The 12,383-nt window shown below is 61.5% G+C and overlaps 1 protein-coding gene across 10 annotated transcripts in view; it reads right to left on the bottom strand.

The window, feature by feature from the left end:
- Nucleotides 1–290: 290 nt before the first annotated feature.
- IL11RA (interleukin 11 receptor subunit alpha) overlaps nt 291–12,383 on the bottom strand; it is a 22,733-nt gene continuing 10,640 nt past the window's right edge. For 4 of the 10 annotated variants that reach the window (XM_035565877.1, XM_035565880.1, XM_035565881.1 and 1 more), the window contains exons 2-13: nt 4,817–4,916; nt 4,451–4,511; nt 4,095–4,261; nt 3,852–3,966; nt 2,865–2,897; nt 2,369–2,532; nt 2,085–2,248; nt 1,846–1,987; nt 1,306–1,401; nt 1,075–1,187; nt 810–892; nt 291–732 (exon numbers count right to left, since the gene is read on the bottom strand). In XM_035565877.1, the coding sequence (XP_035421770.1) occupies nt 663–732; nt 810–892; nt 1,075–1,187; nt 1,306–1,401; nt 1,846–1,987; nt 2,085–2,248; nt 2,369–2,532; nt 2,865–2,897; nt 3,852–3,966; nt 4,095–4,261; nt 4,451–4,511; nt 4,817–4,916 (1,308 nt within the window). In that variant the 3' untranslated portion in view covers nt 291–662. Of the gene's footprint in view, nt 733–809; nt 893–1,074; nt 1,188–1,305; nt 1,402–1,845; nt 1,988–2,084; nt 2,249–2,368; nt 2,533–2,864; nt 2,898–3,851; nt 3,967–4,094; nt 4,262–4,450; nt 4,512–4,816; nt 4,917–8,847; nt 8,949–9,648; nt 9,756–12,383 lie in introns of those variants that run through there. The other 6 variants (XM_035565878.1, XM_035565886.1, XM_035565884.1 and 3 more) reach the window with 3 other exon arrangements.

The following is a 12,383-nucleotide window of genomic DNA, read 5'->3' as shown; positions in this document are numbered from 1 at the left end:
CCACCCCACGCTGCTGCTGCTTGCTTTTCCCCATCTGGATCTGGTTGGGCATGGAGCCGCTGGCGCCGAGCACCAGGGCTGGGAGGTGCCAACACATGGAAGAGATTACAGGGGCCGGGTCGAGGTGTGAGGAGGGGCCCAAGCAGCACACGCCAAGCAGGGGGCTCTGCAGAGGGTTGTGTCCCTGCTGCAGGACAGGCGAGATGCCCCAGCCACTAGCCTGCATCCTCTGCTGGCATTCAGCAAGGGCTGAGGAGGGCAGGGGGCTCTGGACGAAAGGTGCAAAGGGGTCTTGCCTGGGTAGCGCCAACGCTACCCCATTTATTTGGATCACAGAAGGGGGGTGGGGGTCCCTTCTGCCTTTAGACGGCTGGTGGAGGGGGCTCAGTGATGCCCAGCACCCTTGGGAGCCTGTGCCCATGGTCCCCCTCAAGGTGGCACGGCGCAGCGGCGCGGGGCTGGCTCGGTGCCCCATCCCCATGTGCTCAGCGTGGCTCATTGCCATAAGTCCGAGGTGTCTCCAGCCGGCTCCTGGTGGGCACGGGCAGCCCAAAGCTCCTGGAAGCACAGCCTCTGTCCTTAGGGTCCATCCCGCACCCAAAGGGTGCTGGAGGCAGCGTCTGAGGCTGTGCAGCGTCGGGCCCTTGGTGCCAACAGTGGTGTCACGGTCCGTACGTGGTGAGCAGGTGCACGGAGCGGGGTTGGATGGGGCTCACGGCAGGATTTGGGTCCCTGCAGAGAAAGAGGGAAAGGGGTCAGTGGCACTGCCCTGCCTGAGCCCTTCCCTGTGCACCTGCACTGGCACTCACTCGGCAGAGCCTTCAAGTGGGTGGCAGCAACCAAGAAGTTGTGGGGTTTGGTCTCGTCCTTGCTGTGCTTCCTCATTCGGAGCCTGGGGATGGAGAGGTGGTGGCTGAGGACCCCAAGCAGCCCTCCCTGGGTGCAGGGACTGCTCTGCACCCCTACCCAGCTGGGACCCCAGCACAGGGCTGGGGGACATGGGGTGCCCGTGCTGGGGGATCGGGAGCCAGAGTGGGATGGGGACAGCATTCATGCAGCCAGAACCCCACCTACCAGATGAGGATGGTGATGACGAGAACAGCAGCCAGGATGAAGAAGGCGAAGATCCCAAGGGAGACCAGGATGGCCATCTTCTCCAGAGGGTCGCTGCGGTCTGGGACAGGAAACTGTCACAGCCGAGGGATGCCACTGACCCCAGCACTCGGCGAGGACCCTCCAGCCAGGTTTTGGGACCTGCTCCCACCCCAGTCCCCAGCCTCGCCCACGACCCCCAGCTCTACTCACTGATGGGCTCAGGGTTGGGAGCCTGCGAGGGCTCCTCCGCCAGGCTCTCCAGGCTGGCGTCTGTAGTGGTTCCTTCACTTGCCGTGGCGGCTGGGTCTGGGAGGGCAGCAGGGTTGGGAATCAGTCACCCAAAATCATGGGTAGCATTGCAGGATGGAGTAAAGAAGGGTGCCCTTGGGGTCTCGCTGTGAGATGGGGGCCTGGGAGCCCAAGGGTGCCCCTGTGGTGCTCCTGGCAGCTCTGCTTTGCCCTGAGGGCCATGGGGGACAGTTCCCAAACTGCACCCTGCCATGGGGCAGCAGGAGGTGGGAGCTGCTTTGCCCCCTTGCAGCTCTACCTTCCACCATGGGGCCAGTTTTTGGGTGGTGCACGGCACCAGCTATCCTGGGGCAACGTGAAGGGACCCTAGGAGCTGGGGCTTGCCCTGGTGACACTCGAGGGAGGGGGGTGACATGGGGAAGGGGTTGCAGAGGGGCAGCCTAGGGTGCTGGAGGGGCTGTGGGAGGGACGGTGCAAGCTGTGAGGACCCCTGCCCTGCACCTCTGACCGGGGTGGCCCGTGCCTCCGCGCTCCACTCGCTCCAGTTCCCCGCGTCCAGGAAATCCTTCGCGCTCACTTGCACCACGTGCTCCAGCCCCGCGAAGGCGTCCGTGATTACCTCGGACAGGTTCACTGTCTCCACCTGCGTAGCGGGAGACGTCGGGTACATGGACACCCCAAACCCAGGGCCACCATCCCACCCTGGCACCCCTCGCCGTGCCCCCGTGGCCACTGCTTACCACAGACCAGGAGCGGTGGATGACGGGGCGGTACTGGAGCCGAAAGCGGAGCTGGAAGTGGGGCTCCTTGGGCCAGGACGCGGGGTACTTCCAGCTCACGTAGAGCCGCCGCGGGGCCAGGGGGACAGGCTCCACCACCAAGCCCTCTGGAGGGTCCGGCTTAACTGAGCAGGAGGGGAGAGGGACACCCCGTTAGGCCGTGTCCCCACACCCTGTGCTGCACCATGGATGGACGAACGGATGGACAGGGGGACGAACGGACGGACAGGGGGACAGGCACTCACTGATGGCCTGCATGGTGATGTCCAGGAGGCGGAAGCTGGAGCCCAGTGGGTTCACCTCGGTGATGTTCAGCCGGTAGGAGCTCCAGAACTCCGAGCGGTGCACTGTGCAGGTACCGGCACGGGATGGATCCTGCAGGCATGGCCCCACGTGCCCGCTCTTGTTCCTGCCAGACGGGGAGGCGGGGTGGTGACATGTCCCCCCCACCCCAGTTGTACACAGCTCCCTGGTGCTGCTAAGGTGGGGGCACATGGGGAGAACGGCGCACCAGCAGCGAGGAGGCAACCCCTGTTACAGCTTCTGCAGGGTCTGGGCATCTCCTGTCACCCCCAGATCCCCAATATGGCCAAAGGGACCCCCCCATCCCAGCTCCATGGCTTGGGGAGCCTGCTCCTCCATGGGGTTATCGCCTTGCAGACCCCGCTGAGGACAGGGGCAGAGCCTTTTGGATGGGGACTGGTCCCCAGGGCATGGGATCGGGGTGGGAGTGAGCCCTACCTCCGCTTCTCTTCTCCCGTCAGCGATTTCTTCCTGCCGAGGAGAGACAGAAAAGCAGACGGTGAGGACTGGGGGACAGGAGGCAGCATGATGCCAACCCCATCGTAACCCAGCGTGAGGACACAGGTCTCCACACCGGCCCTGGGGGGGCTGCTTTGCCACACCGCACTCTCCCCTTGCAGCCCATGGGCACCACGGCACAGGGACTGGAGCTAACGCCATGCCCAGCACTACCAGCGAGGAGCAGGGGGCTGGGGGTCCCAGGTTAACCAGGATGCGCAGGAGGGTCCCCAGTGCCAGAGGACACCCCCTGCCCGCTGCTCTTCGGTGCACAGCGGCAGCAAGCATGCAGGCATGCTAATAAAAGTGGCCCTGGAGGGATGTGGTGTTATTTTCCACTCCCCAGCATCTGGCTTGTGCTCACCCCACGTGCCAGCCCCAAGACCCGCTGCTTTCCGCTGCCAGCTCCACGTGGCTCCGGTTCTGACTACCCTCTCCCCACCGTGCCCACGCACTCACGGGTGCCCAGGGGGGAATCGAGGAGAGCCCTGCTCCCCTCCTGCGCCTGCACGGCTGGCAGCGGGGCCCCGCTCCAGGTTTTACAGGCTCCGGCTGATTTCAAAGCAGCCCCGTAATTTGGCCTGCCATGATAATTAGAAGCAGCGGCAGCGCTGTTTCGCCAGCTCCTTTCATCCTGGAGCATGCTGAAGCGCTTGGCGGCTTGCAGATGACCCGCTTCTCTTGTCCACCCACTCTCGCACCAGCAGGGAGGGAGGGAGCCTGTGCTGGACCCCAGCACTGCTCAGGAACCCTGCTTGTGCATGTGCCCTAAAGCACGCTCTGCTCCAAGGAACAGCCTGCTCCTTGGCCACAATGCTCTGGGGCAGGCAGCGAGCCCACGGTGCAGGTTAGAGTGCAGGCGGGATTTGGGGGTTGTGCTTGGGAGGGATCCCAGCTCTCACCCCAAAGCCCGTGCCCTGCCCTCACCTATAGGTGGTGATGTATCTGGTGGGGAGGAAGGTCTCCAGGCTGGAGGTCCAGGAGCAGGAGAAGTTCTCATAGTCGGATGCTCTGCAGGACACAAAGGGGACCCCCGGCAGGTCTGGAGCCCGCGGGGAGGCGACGGTCAGCGAGGGGTCCCCTGCCCTGCAGCACAGCCAGCATGCGGGGACCTGTGCACATCCCCTCTTGGCACCCCCTGGCCACCTAGACCACGGACACACTACTCACACCCCAGCCGCAGGGACACGGTATGCAGGAGGCTGCCATCCTCGCTGTGGCAGCTGTAGGTCCCTGCAGCAGCCAGGCTGGCGTGCGGCAGCACCAGGGCTCCCTGATGGATGGCCGAGCCCGCCGGCAGCGCCGTGGCCCCCTCTCGTCTCCATTGCACCGGCGAGCTGGGGAGGGGAGAGATGGGGCGTTAGGGGATGGGGACAGAAGGGACACCCCACAAGCTTTGGGGGAGAGCTGATGGGGAGACAGGCACAGCTGGGGATGGAGACATTGACTTTGCTCCCATGCTGGTGTTTTTTTTTTTTGGAGCCCACCAGTTAAACCACCCCATGGTGTGCACACAAAACACCTACCCGGCGCGGGCACCGGCGCACGACAGGGTCACGTCCGTCCCCACCTGGCCGTACTGCACACCTGGAGGGACACACAGAGGGGTGTCAGCCCCGCGTGCCACCCCTGGGGTCCTGCTGCACGTGGGGAACTGGGAAGGACTGGTCCCAGCTGGGGCTGGGCAGTGGGCAGCTACAGGGGCAGGCTGCCCAGGGGACACCCAATGCTGTGGGGCTGCATTCCAGGAAGGGAAGGCATCTCTAAGGTAGGCGCTTGCACATAACACAACACATAAGGTTGCTTGATCCATGCCCTTTTTGGGGGTGCCCCAGTGTCCTCATGCTGGAAGGGCTGTGCCTTGCTGCAACCGGGGGGCCAGGGGGGCTCACCTTCCTCTCCCCAGCCCTCAGGGACGGCGAGGGAAGCCGACGCCAGGGCTGCTGCGAGGAACACCATCACCCTGCCCAGGCCTCGGGTGGGACTGTGCATCTGGGGGGGCAGAGAGGGAAAGGAGAGCGTGTTATCCCAGCGCCAGCACCTGCATCCCTGAGGGACCATGCACCCTGCCCCATCACCTCACCCCCTCCTGTTGGGGACAGCAGGTTGACTGTGACACCCACACTCCTGTCCCCGGTGCAGGCTGCTGAGTCCTCCCCATGCCTGGAGTGGAGACGTGATGTGCAAATACTGGCCAGGAGCTCAGAGCTGCGTGGGCTGGAGGGATTGAGGGCTCTTTGCTGTTGCAGCCCTGTGCTGGGAGCCCTGGCTGGCTCCCAGCCCTGCGAGCAAAGCAGGGTGGTCCAGAGCCCTGCACTGGTGCAGCTGGAGCAAAAAGAGATCAGTTCTGGCCTGGTTTTATGCAGCTGGAGGCAGCAATTGGTGCTGAACAGGCTGATGCAGCAGGGGGAGCAGCTCCATGAGAGCTCAGACTGCACCGAGAGCGGGGATGGCTGCGGCTTCCTTTCACTCCCCATGCGTGGATGGCATTAGGGCTGGTCCATGCAGTCTGTGCCCTCCTGGGCTGTTTGTCATCTCTGTGCCCAGGGAGAACTGTCCGTGGGTGAGAAGTGAGGTGATACTGAGGCAGGGATGTGTGTGACAGCCACAGACCCGGGTCTGTGTCCTCACCCCGAGGTGCCCATCCCTGTCCATCCCTGCCTCCATCGTCCTGTCCCTATCAGCCAACATCGCCCCATCTGGGGCAGCCACTGTCATCCCATCCCTTCCAGCCAGCCCTGCCTGGCCCCAAGAGGCACAGAGACAGCTGAATTGTGTTTTCCCCAGAGCCCCCCCACACTGCCTGCCTGGTAACAAAGGGCAGGCACTATCGGGCAGGCTGTTTATTCATTCCCATACTATCGGGCACCCCTTATGGTCAGGGGCCAGGGGCTGCAGTAAACTTCCTGCCAGCCCCAGGCACAGGGGCAGGTGCATGCTGCAGCCCTGTGGGTGTAAATCCCTGTCCTGCTGAGTCACCTGGGCTTGAAAGCTCAGAGGGAAATATCCCAGCCCTGGAAAGCTGCCACGGAGCAGCTGGTGGTGTCTGTCCCACAGGCAGGCGGCCGGTCTCCAGCCCGGCGAGCTGGGGCTGATGCTGCTTCCCCTGTGCTCAGTGAGCTGCTGGTGCCCATGGTTCACACACCGAACCATGAGGGTTGCAAGAAATGAGAGAAATGGGATGATGTGCTAAAACCCAGAGAAGTGGGGAGCTGGGCTCTGGCTTCCCCTGTGCAAGGAGGAAAAGGAACGTGTTGCTCCTGCATCACATCATGGTGCTCCTGCATCACATCACAGTGCTCCTGTATCACACCATGATGCCCTTGTATCACACCACGGTGCTCCAGATACCTGCAGGAGCTGCTCTCCACCCTTCTGCGCACGCCAGCCAGGCTCAACTGCAAGTCCCACACATAAATAATTTCATGAGACTGTCATAAGCTTTTCCTACTAAACCACACAGAGAAATGTTCCCAAGAAACATCAGTGAAAAGAGCCCTGCCAAAACTATGCTGGTAACTGATACTAACTGGGAATACTAGGCCTGAAAGTAAAATATTTCAGTGATGGAAAAAAAGACTTAAAATACACTCTAAAAGCAGACACCAAAAATAACTCCAAGCACCACACTGGCCAAAGTTAAGGGATGGTGCTCAGGGGGATCAGGGAGAAGGGAGAGCATGCTAGTGTGGACATAGTTTGAAAATCAAATAATTTCTTCTCCTGTCTGTCCTGCTTTATGAAGTGTGGGCTGTGCAAATGCTGCAGAGGTGAAAGCAGATCTGCCTTGCTGCAGTCCCAGACCAGCCACGGCTTTTTGCCCCCCAGATCCCCTCATTTTTTCCCCAAAACTCAGGAGGGAGGGGGTGCTCCCAGTGACCTGCCTGACTGCTGCCAAAGCCCAGCCGCAGCCGAACATCACAGGACGGGACACGGGGCGGTCCCTCCTGTGCCTGCCTGACGGCCACACACAAAAGCCCACGGGAGGGGTGGCAGCCACGGCATCGTCCCACCGGGCAGGAGCCACAGACCGGGGGAAGACCCGGGGACTTTGTGCTCCAACAGTGCTGTGGCGTGGCCGGCAGCCAGCCACTCGGGGCCAGGCAGCCGCTCGGTGCAGGAAGGATGCCCTGGCTTTCTGCACCCAAAATTCCTCACGGAGGGTAAAATACATGTGAAAATGAATGCCCACACACATGTATGGTCGGGATGTCTTCCTTAGCAGCACTGCTATCTCCCAAACCCCACACAGGCGGAGCCTGGCCCCGCTATGTCTGCACCGGCGGTGACGCACCCGGGGACAGGGAGTCCCGGCACAGTGGCCTGGAGCTGAGCCTGGGCAGAGGGAACAATCGGAGCCTTTCTTCCTCCCCACATGGCTGCTCCCTGACCGGACGGGGTGACCTCCCCGACCACGGCTGGGTCAGTGGGGACAGCCCAGGGTGAGTGGCTCAGCCCCAGGATGGTGGCAATGTTGGGCGTCCCTGCCCTGGCACAGGGTGCTCTCATTGCACCCAGGCACCGGCTGAAAATGCAAGGTGCTGTCTTTCACCCCGCACCACCCCGGCCGTCCCTCTGTCCTGCTGGGCATCAGTCCTGGTATGGGATGGTGGGGACATGGCCAGCGGCTGCTGCTTTCCCCCCAGGGCTGCACAGCACCAGTTGCCAGGGCCACGCTGTGAAAAGGCAATGGCTGGGATTGCACGACAGCGAGCAGCGCACTTCGTGACTTTTTAGCCCATCCAAAGATTTTCTGATTGAGGCTTTTGGGGAGCTGTGGGACAAGTCCTGCCGCGAGCCCCATCCTGCAGAAACCATCAGCAGCAGCATCTTAAAATGCTACAAATCAAAATGTCCTGCCCCCCTCCTCCCCCCCCCCCCACAAATCACAGCCACGTGCACCAGCACCGATGCACATGTGGGATGTGACAGTCCCCTCGGCATGGCCATGCTGTGCCATGCCCCACAGTGGCCTGGCAGAGCTCGGCGCAGATTCCTGGGGGAGGCCAACTTTCCGTTGCACTCACTGCTTTGAAAGACAGTGGTTTTGGTGTTTTTTTTTTTTTTTTTTTTTTTTTTTGATTTGCTTCATTTGAAGTCACTCTTCAAAGAGGAAGAGACGCACACAGAGCCAGGGGTGGGGCAGGGGGGGACACATGCAGACGATACCGCATTGGCAGGAGGGAAACAGAGCTGGGGGCACACACGAGTTGCTCCCCACCGAGTGCACAGACCCACGGTGCCTCCTAACCCCTCCACAGGGTGGTCTGGGGCAGCATCACTGAAATGGAGACGTAGCGGGAGAAAAAAAAAAAACAACACAAGCACTTGGCAGCTCTGCCCACCATGTGCTGGGTGCTTCTGGAGTCACCCACCTGCAAAATGCCACCCTGCAGCAGGCAAGGTGTGACACCAGCCAGCTCCAGTGCCCTGGCCGTGCCATCGTGCTGCGCTCCTGTGCTCGAGCATCCCTGGCCCCGTTGCCCAGCCCCTGCTCTCCACCAGTGCCCGCTGTGGGAAACCGCTCCCGTGGCCAAGGGCGGTGGCGTTTTGAAGCAGCAGGAATGTCCCTCTTTAGCTTGTTTTCCTTCGGGATCAGGCGGGGAGTGCCCCGCTAAACCCCCCTCCTCCTGGCCGTCCTGCAGAAGCACTGTGCCCTGCTCTGAGGAGGCACAGCGTGGCCTGAACCCCTGCCCGTGCTGCTGCCCTGCCCAGAAAGCTGGCAGCATCCCGGTCCTACAGCAAAGCTGGGGCAGGCAGAGGGTGGAATGGCGACCACCAGCCCTGCACACCCTGACACCGTCTCCTCTCCAGATGCGAGTGAAAGGCTGGAGGTTTTTGTACCCGACAGCACGGCTCGATGTGGAGGGGGCACAAACCTGCGGCACCCGCATGGCCCCCACTGCCTCTTGCGTTGCCTTACCAAGCTGGAAGGGGCCGTATTCTGCACCAGGGCTCGCCCTCTGGGAAGCAGCTGTCGTGCCCGCATTTTCAGTGCTTTTTATTTGCATTCATCCTTTGCTTGCTTTTCGCCAAATCTGAGGACAAGGAGAGGCGGAGGCGGGGAGGAACCCGAGGCCCCTGGGGAGCGTGCCTCTGGCACCCACCAAGCCACGGCATGCCTGGTGAAATCCAAACAATGGGTGCCAATAGGGAGGGAGGGAGGCATGTTCCCCCCCCGCCCCCCCCCCTTTTTGGAGCCACCAGAGCCATACGCTGCCCCCAGGACTGCTGGCAGTGCCCACAGCACCTCCTCACCCACAGCTCTCCGAGTCCAAGGGTTAACCACTGCTTGCTGTCCCCAGCCCGTGCAGTGCCTTGGGGACCCCAAAAAGTGCTGCTTCCCTTTGCACCTCTTCATGCACACACGCAGCACAGCACCCACTGCGGGAATAACCCCGAACAAACCAGCAAAACCAGCCGCAGACTCTCCCTGGGAGGCTGGTGCAGTCCAGTAACCCCCACTTCAGCTCAAATGCAGGGTTAGAGCCTGCACAACCCAAATGTGGGTTACGCAGCCCAAATGTGGGGCTAACCCCAACACAGCCCAAACGCGGGGTTAAACCCATCACAGCCCAGGGAAGTGTTCTGCTCCACTCCCACCCCAAATACCCATCTCCATCCAACCCATCACCACCACCCCAAACCCAGCCATGCCCCACTAACCACAGCCCCACCGCTACCCAAACCCGAGCTCCCCGCGCCCGGGGGCCACCCCTTGCACCTCGCTTCTCCGTGGGGCCAGCAGCTACTAACGGGACCCGGTGTTGGGGGACCAGGTGGCCACCCTGTCCCTCGGCATTGCGGCGGCTTCGTTGCGGGACGGCTTCTGCTCTGACCCTGGGAAACTCCCACCCCAGCGCCGCGATTTCCGCCCGGCCCCTCGCCCGCGCCCTCCCCTGCCCCAGCCCGCGGAAGGAGAAGTCTCTGGCTCCCGGCTTGTAACCTGAAGCATCGGCAGGGGCCAAACAGCAAGGGCTCTGTTAGCAGCCAGCAGCCCCCAAGCCCTGCCAGCTGGCAGCCTTTTATTCGGGGGGGGGGCAGGGGGGGGGGGACGAGAGGAGCCCCCAGCACCAGGCTCCCTGCCTCGCCCTAAGTTGCACGCTGGAGAAATTCCTAAAAATAATCTGGCCCTAAAGACAGCTGGCCGGCGGAGGGCAAGGGATGGAGGGGGGTCCCATGGGAGGTGGCTGGGGGGGCTCCATCCCTACTGTGCCTGCAGAGCCTGTGCCAGACCCAAGGGCAGGGGTGGAACCCGCTGGGCTTTTGCTCGCAGGGACCTTGGTGAGCCTGGGATAAGAGCAGGGCAGGAAAGGAGAGGAAAACTCTCTGTCCCAGGAGAGTTTTGGATTTGGGGTGTTTTCCTGAAGCTAGGTGCTGGAGGCTGCATACAGGCTTGGTTTTGCCGAATCTGCTTTGCTTTTGGATGCTGAAAGGTTTCACCACGCAGTCCAGCCCTCGTGCTGCCCGGCTCTCCTGGGCTGCCATCGGGGGAGGCAGGGGCAGCACAAGGAAGCCACGATGGACCCAGAGGCAAGTGGTGCCTGGCCTTAATTAAAAATCCCCAGAGAGCATGCTGGAGGGGCAGATGCTGGAGCTGCGATTAAGAGCATGTGCATCCACATACGTGTATCTACACGCACATATACGTGAGCATCCTATGCAAGCCCAGCACCTCAGTGCTGGGAAGCTGGTCTGGCTGCTCCAGATGAATTTGAGCCTGGAGCCAGGTGAGAGGGGCCCCGCAGCGCGTCCCTGCCCGATGCAGCAAGCAGCACGGCCCCATCCCGCCCCGTGCTCGGGGGCTCGCTGGTGTCTGGGAGCAATCGGGCACAGCTCCATTTCCAAGGCACGAAGGCGCTCGGGTCAGCCAAAACGCTGCGGGGCGGCAGGTCCAAAATAAACATTTCGCCGTTACTGCCTGCTTTCAGGAGCTGGTAACGTTTCATTTCAATGGCACACATGCTCCCACAGCTAGCAATTTGCTGTCACTCTTCTGCAAAACAAAATCCCTTTTGGGCTGGAGGAGGATTTCAGGTGTCATTGGGAGCCACCTGGGCAGCCAAATAAAGCCACCACCAAAGGACCATGAATTCTGTGTGCTGTGGCACCTGCTTGGGGGGGTGGGACAGCAGCTGCAGACCCTCATGCCCACAAGCTCTTTTTTGCCCCTTTGCTCATGCTGCCACAGCAAAGGTTCCCTGCAGCCACACCAATTCATTGCCACCTCCCCCTGGGACAAGCAGCCACAGCACAGGGCTTACACCAGGAGGTGTAAGAAGAGGAGGCCACCGCCACATTCGGGGGACGGGGGCAGTGAGTTGAGAAGGTTGGAAAAACACCGGCTGGATCGTTTTGTGCAGGGGAAAAAAAAAAAAAAAAAGTGCTCCTGAAAGATTAAGTGTGAGCATATCCGAGCAGGGGGGAAAGCAGGGCAAAGTTGTGAGCGTGCTGACACATCTCCTTCCACGATGCTGGAGGGACGCCCCGGCCCTGCTCAGGGACGGCTCTGTTTACAAGCTCCCATTGTCTCCTTTTTTCCTTTTCTTCCCCCCCACCCCGCCCATCCAATGTTATAGTTCAGAGTAAACAAAAGCAAGCAGCCTCTCTCTCCAAACATTTCAACCATCCCAAACTTTCTCCGGAGGGGGGCTGCCCGTGGAATTTTCCTCATCCAAAAGAATTTCGAAATGTTCCCGTTTCAGCCTGCTTTGAATCAAGGCCAGGACGGCTCTGAAATCCTTCGCGAAATGCTCGAGCTGCCCTCTGCGCAGCCCTGGCTCCGGCTGGGGGACCGAGGTCCCTTCAGCAGCCACAGCACCCCAAAAATCCCCACTTGGAGGGGGAACGCCAGCATGTCCCAGCCCGTGCAAACTCCTCTGGCACGGCCCATCACCTGCAGGGAGCCAGCAAGCTCCTGGTGGGGATGGATCCAGCTTTTTATAGTTTAATGATGAAGCATCTCAATTCCCCCAGCAGTTTGCAGCCCGCTCCATGCCCGCTTGGGCAGGGTGAGCAGGAGGGGATGACGCTGTGGTTGGGGCCAGCATCCTTCCTCATGGATGGAGCAGGGACACAGACTCATCCCCTGCACATCCCTGGGAGATGGCACCTGGAGAGGACGAGGAAAGCTCCTCCAGGATGAGCCGTGGCGGTGCCACCCAGCGCACGGTCAGGGTGGGCACCCCAGGTGCTTGGCACGGAGTTTTAACCCCAAGAAGAAGAGGTGGGAGCCCAGGGTGGGCAAGTGGAGACCCCCACGAGCTGCCCTCGGCTCTGGCTAGCACGGACGTGCTGTGGGACCTGGCTGTGCTGCTCAGCCCCTCGGCAATGGGGGCACCAGGGTGGCCCCTGCAACAACTGCAGCAAGGAAAGCTGAGCGGGAAAGCCCACCCAAGAAAGGCAACGAAGCGGGGAATCGGAGCGCTAAACAAACACCCGACCTTCAGCCGGGTTGGG

Source organism: Cygnus atratus, chromosome Z (genome assembly GCF_013377495.2).
Source record: "Cygnus atratus isolate AKBS03 ecotype Queensland, Australia chromosome Z, CAtr_DNAZoo_HiC_assembly, whole genome shotgun sequence".
Classification (NCBI taxonomy): Eukaryota; Metazoa; Chordata; class Aves; order Anseriformes; family Anatidae; genus Cygnus; species Cygnus atratus.
This window is presented reverse-complemented; position numbering and strand designations above follow the sequence as displayed.